Genomic DNA, 5,697 nt, shown 5'->3' with positions numbered 1-5,697 from the left:
TTGTGTGTTGTCTTTGTACAAGAGAGGCATCTCATTGCACAGTGAAATTGATACCAACCTACCTTGTTTCATCATTGGCAGTAAAATGGGGATTACATTGTCTCTCCTACTCTTTCTTAGTCATCTGCAATAATACAGTACATCAGCAGAGCTTTTCTTAGCCATGGAACCAGAATATTGTTGTGTGTTGTTTGCCACGAATGAAAGGCTACAATACCTTGAAAAATTAAACCATGTTGTTCGTTTTTGTAGATGTCATTTATATCTCTCCTTATATTGTACCACAGTATCTGGTGGGGACTGATTTGGCCAGAGGAGGGCACCAAACATGTCTTTCACACCAACATGAATGGATCTTTTACAAAATCCACTGGCAAATATACATATTTTTTTAACACCTTTTTTATTGTCATGAAATATAAAGCAACTTACTAACTGAGTATAGCTATTAAACAATACATCAAGGAGACATATTTCTTCAAATAGGGATTATTCATGCTACTGTAATAATACATCTACATTCTATTAAACTACACATAAAAAGCTCTGTATCAAATTTCAAAGCTCTTGGAAGCAAAGCACTGAACATTATGCTGAAAATCTTTAGTTAAAAAGATGATTGTCTCCTAATGGTATTCATACATGCATAGCATATGTTGTTATCATATATTTAATTAGAATAGTCAAAACCTGATCATGCTATGGAATAATTACAGTATCCACAGCCTACCCAATAATATGTAAGACATAAATGTTAGATTTTTTACTTTCCTTCAGATTTAGGATAATTGAAAATGAAGAACTATCTTTGCCTAAAACAAATACATTGGTACTTGAATGCACACAGAATGCATAATAACTGTCCTCAATGCAGAAAGCCCATGGGACTGTTAGAGTGGATTAATCCACTTAATGACAAAGATTTGTCAAACAAACTCTGATTCCAGTTGGGTGGTTTTTCAGCCCTAGATCTGACACATTCCATTTACCGTCTGTCTTGCAGAGCAAGGACAGTGGTTAGTGTAGCTAGTATGTTTACTGTAGCTAGTAAGTCACAACAAGACTGATCTGCAACTGCAATCAATGCACAAGCAGTTGATAAATAATATGTGTATTTTGCAATAGGTGTGTCAAATCATGGCATGGCATATGCTATGTAAAGTGAAAATCAAAGCATAGCTTTACAAGCTCTCAACACCAATCAGAAGACAGAAAGTATCTCCTGAGCCAATGGGAAGTAAGTATCCACCCCCTACGAGCATATTAATAAGCCCCAGACAAATAATGAAGGTTTATGTGAAAAAGCTCATATTGACTCCGGCACCATCTGTATCAACTTTACCTCAGTTCTCTTATTGCACGGTCCTCTAACTCTTCATCATGGTTGATGCCTTCTGTGCCACCTGGAAACTGGTTGACAGTGACAACTTCGATGAGTACATGAAAGCACTTGGTAAGTTTTCATGACTTTACAGTTATAACCTAATAATAAGAAAAGTTATTTATTACCTGTATATTTGTTCAATGACATAATGTACAGTAGTTCGCGTCAGGTGATTCATTTTGCATGATCCCACCTCTCATTGCCTTTTTTCATTACTTTCACAGGTGTTGGTTTTGCAACAAGGCAGGTCGGAAATGTGACCAAACCAACCGTTATCATCGCAAAAGAGGGGGACAAAGTGGTCGTTAAAACCCAGAGTACTTTCAAGAACACTGAAATATCCTTCAAACTGGGAGAGGAGTTTGATGAAGCCACTGCAGATGACAGAAACTGTAAAGTAAGTGCTACAATATGGGATTTTTTAAAAGGGATATATGCACTGGACACTGCACTTGAATATAGGCTTTGTCAGCTAGAACAGCTCTTATATTTTTCCCTGGGTTGGTTTGAGGAACCTGTTAAAGAGCCCAGTCCAACGTTTTCAGTTATTGTTTCCAGCGTTTAATAAGGCATTGACTAACATGTTTACTTGACAAATTTCATTCAATTTGTTTATATTTAGCCGCATTATGAACATCATACATTTTGGTCCAAAATGACTTTATTAGAAATATAAGCTATTTGTAAGAGCAATATGATCTGAATTATGAAACATTGGAACTTTGGAAGTATTGCATTTATGTCTTCATAGAAGTTACCATAATATATTGTAGCTATATTTAACTTGTTGTTGAGAGCAATATTCTGACCTATTTGTCCTATCTGGTTGCAGTCCACTGTGAGCTTGGATGGAGATAAGCTTGCTCACGTTCAGAAGTGGGACGGCAAGGAGACCAAGTTTGTGAGAGAAATCAAGGATGGAAAATTGGTCATGGTAAGAGCCTTCCTAAATCTATTCTGAAATTAGAATTCCTGGGTAATATGGATTTTGAAACAAGATGATGGGGAAGCAAGGCTACACTAGTACTAGTACTAGTAATGGCGTAGAGGGTATTTCTATGCTGAAAGCCTTTGTGCTGAAGCTGGTACTGCTGAGCATAGTAGCATAGTTCTCAGTGTAGAGATATGTGCAAATAAGTTTAAAACATGTCCATGGTCCTCATCAGTTTAACATTATGACTAGTTTTACATTTCCCACAAATTGTAGGAGTGACCTCTAATAGTCCAAATTACGCAACTTTCAGTTCCAGTCTGACCTGATGTGATATAGGAACTGGACTCTTATTTTAAGAGTCCATCAAGCAATATCTTACTTTTCATGATTATGAATGTTATTTATACTGTATTTCATGTTTGATATCCTCAATGCACAGAGATGTATTTGTTATTTTATCTCATTCACAGACTCTTACATTTGAAGACATTGTCGCAGTGCGTACCTATGAGAAGGCATGAGCTGGGAGACATCACTAGTTAAATCATTTGAGTCCATTTTACTGGACTACAGCCAAGAAGTGTTTTGTTTTTACTGCATGCTGACCTTTGCACTTCATCCTTCCAAATGTTTTACAACATGGGCTGGAAGTCTTTTTTGTAAGACATTTTTATATATGTTTATTTGGTGATAGCTCATCATTTGTAAACCTGTGTGAAACATACTCAAATAAAAGAACATGCACTCAAAATTCTATGTTTTTACTCTATTATGTAAATGACTGTTTGATACCCATTGTTGTGCAATTTCCTCAACGTCCACATATTCACTCACTCAAGGATTGGGCATGCCTAGTAACAGGTGTCTGCCACAATGTATTCATGTCATGACTATTCGATACAATATATCAGCAGAACTCAATCTCACATGCCTTGGAAAACCATGTTGTAAAAGTGTTGCGAAGGGGCATTTGTCTGTGCGGCTGTGTCTGCGTGCACCAAATATTATTTTGTAGAGCTGCGCCGGCGAAATCAATAGAGCTCGCCAGCTCGTAATCCTAAAATACGCAAATGATTTACTTATGTTTCGTTCAGACATTCCTATAGAGAAAATAAATGTGAAAGAATAGGGTTTTGCGATAAACAGAAAATAAGGTCTGAGGTTAACAGGTCTGTTTAGGAGATCTTATACGTTTTGTTCTGTGAGATAATATCAATCAGTTAACATGACCGTTATGAATTAGGAATCCTTTATGTGCTTTGTGTGCTTTTTTAAATTACATAAATGCCTCACAATTGACAAAAAGGGACGTCGGCTGATGAAGATGAACTCATAGCACCAAACGTATAAGATCCCCTGGCTAAACCTGTGTTTACCGCAGAGCTTATTTTCTGCGTTTATACAAAAATCCTACAAAAACTCCATTAATTTCCCCATAGGCTTTGGCCAACGAGCCATGGAGTTAGTGCCCGCAAAAATACTCCAATACCATTGCTCTCTATGGGCCCAATTCAGACAGAAAATGTATGCCTTTCCTACGTATGCTTTTCTTATGAACTGCTTATGCAGGTGCTTTACTGGCTTTGCAGGTGTAGTTCCATTGCATGCGCTGAATAAATGTAATTCAACCAACCCTCCCACTTGCTGCCCAACATATTTTCTCATGGAGTTTTAATTTAATAGCATTTTCAGTACATTTATGTAAGATCATCCCTTTAAATTTGGTGTACATTTAATAAGATTTTTTTTGACAGACTATGAAGAGAATGTTCAGAATATTAGGGATCAAATGAAAGAAAGCCGCAAATACAAGCATATATCTCATTTTCAGCACCAATTGGTAGATAAGAAAATACTCTGATATTGTATAGTATTTAGGATTAGTAAGGAAAGTATTTGGGAAAAATACAAATTAAACAGGTTTGGAGAGCCTTTATGCACATTATATATAAAGTACCAGTCAAAAGTTTGAACACACCTACTCATTCAAGGGTTTTTCTTTATTTTTACTATTTTCTACATTGTAGAATAACAGTGAAGACATCAAAACTATGAAACAGTTAGTTAAATGGATACCAGGACAATTTACATTGACCCCCTTCATTATTTATTTATTTATCTTAATTGTTTTTCACTAACACCCTTGCACTGGCTCTATGTACACTCACTAGACTCTACCCACACACTCAGAAATACTACACTGACACTGACACACACACACACACACACACACACACACACACACACACACACACACACACACACACACACACACACACACACACACACACACACACACACACACACTACACACACTCACACACACACAAAAGACACACACGCATATTGACGCCACACACTCACATAGACACACTTTCACACTTCACATATGCTGCTAGTTGTCATGAACCTGTGCACTAGGTTTAAACTGCTATGTATGGTCTGTGTTCCATAATGATTCAAATAGACATGTCCCAAATTATTGCAAAAGTTATAATACGTTTGCCTAATATGATACACTATTGCTAGCGTTCTACAGCTGCACGATCGAGAGCATCCTGACCGGTCGCATCATCGCCTGGTTTGGCAGCTGCTCGGCATTCGACCATAAGGCGCTACAGAGGGTGGTGCGTACAGCCCAGTACATCACTGGGCCAAGCTTGCTGCCATCCAGGACCTATCTACTAGGCAATGTCAGAGGAAGGCACAAAAAATTGTCAAAGACTTCAGTCACCCAAGTCGTTCTCTCTGCTACCGCACGGCAAGCAATACCAGAACGCCAAGTCTAGTTCCAAAAGGCTCCTTAACAGCTTCTATCCCCAAGCCATAAGACTGCTGAACAATTAATCAAATAGCCACCTGGACTATTTGCATTGACCCCCCCATTTGTTTTTACACTGCTGCTACTCGCTGTTTATTATCTATGCATAGTCACTTTACCCCTGCCTACATGTACAAATTACCTTGACTAACCTGTACCCCCGCACATTGTTGTTATTTTTTTATTTTTTTACTTGAGTTTAATTATTAAAGATTTTCTTAACTCTATTTTCTTAAAACTGCATTGAAAGTAAGCATTTCAGAGTAAGTTATTGTCACGCCCTGATGTGTTTCACCTGTTCTTGTTATCGTCGCCAACCCCTCCAGGTGTCGCTTGTTTTCCCCAGTGTATTTATCCTTGTGTTTCCTGTCTCTCTGTGCCAGTTTGTCTTGTATGTTTTCAAGTCAACCAGCATGTTTTTCCTGTGCTCCTGTTTTCTATTCTCTTTTTCTAGTCTTCCCGGTTTTGACCCTTACCTGTTTTTTCTGGACTCCGTTCCCGCCTGCCTGACCCTTCTGCCTGCCCTGACATTGAGTCTGTCTGCCACGCTTTACCTCT

The 5,697-nt window shown here is 38.0% G+C and overlaps 1 protein-coding gene across 1 annotated transcript; it reads left to right on the top strand.

Moving 5' to 3' along the window:
- The first annotated feature begins 1,275 nt into the window (after nt 1–1,275).
- LOC139556262 (fatty acid-binding protein, brain) lies at nt 1,276–3,069 on the top strand. The gene is made up of 4 exons (XM_071369994.1): nt 1,276–1,453; nt 1,609–1,781; nt 2,217–2,318; nt 2,789–3,069. Exons 1-4 carry the CDS (start codon nt 1,381–1,383, stop codon nt 2,837–2,839), a joined length of 399 nt encoding a protein of 132 aa, XP_071226095.1. The 5' UTR covers nt 1,276–1,380; the 3' UTR covers nt 2,840–3,069.
- The last annotated feature ends 2,628 nt before the right edge of the window (nt 3,070–5,697 follow it).

The sequence above is a fragment of the Salvelinus alpinus genome, chromosome 27 (assembly GCF_045679555.1).
Source record: "Salvelinus alpinus chromosome 27, SLU_Salpinus.1, whole genome shotgun sequence".
Classification (NCBI taxonomy): Eukaryota; Metazoa; Chordata; class Actinopteri; order Salmoniformes; family Salmonidae; genus Salvelinus; species Salvelinus alpinus.
Note: the sequence above shows the minus strand (reverse complement) of the source record. Positions and strands in the feature narration are given on the sequence as shown.

Bases quoted from the DNA above. Each gene is read 5' to 3' on its own strand.
- LOC139556262 (XM_071369994.1), top strand. From the start codon at position 1,381: ATGGTTGATGCCTTCTGTGCCACCTGGAAACTGGTTGACAGTGACAAC. The intron at 1,454-1,608 runs GTAAGTTTTCAT...TTACTTTCACAG, and splicing joins TGAGTACATGAAAGCACTTG to GTGTTGGTTTTGCAACAAGG. The intron at 1,782-2,216 runs GTAAGTGCTACA...ATCTGGTTGCAG, and splicing joins CAGATGACAGAAACTGTAAA to TCCACTGTGAGCTTGGATGG.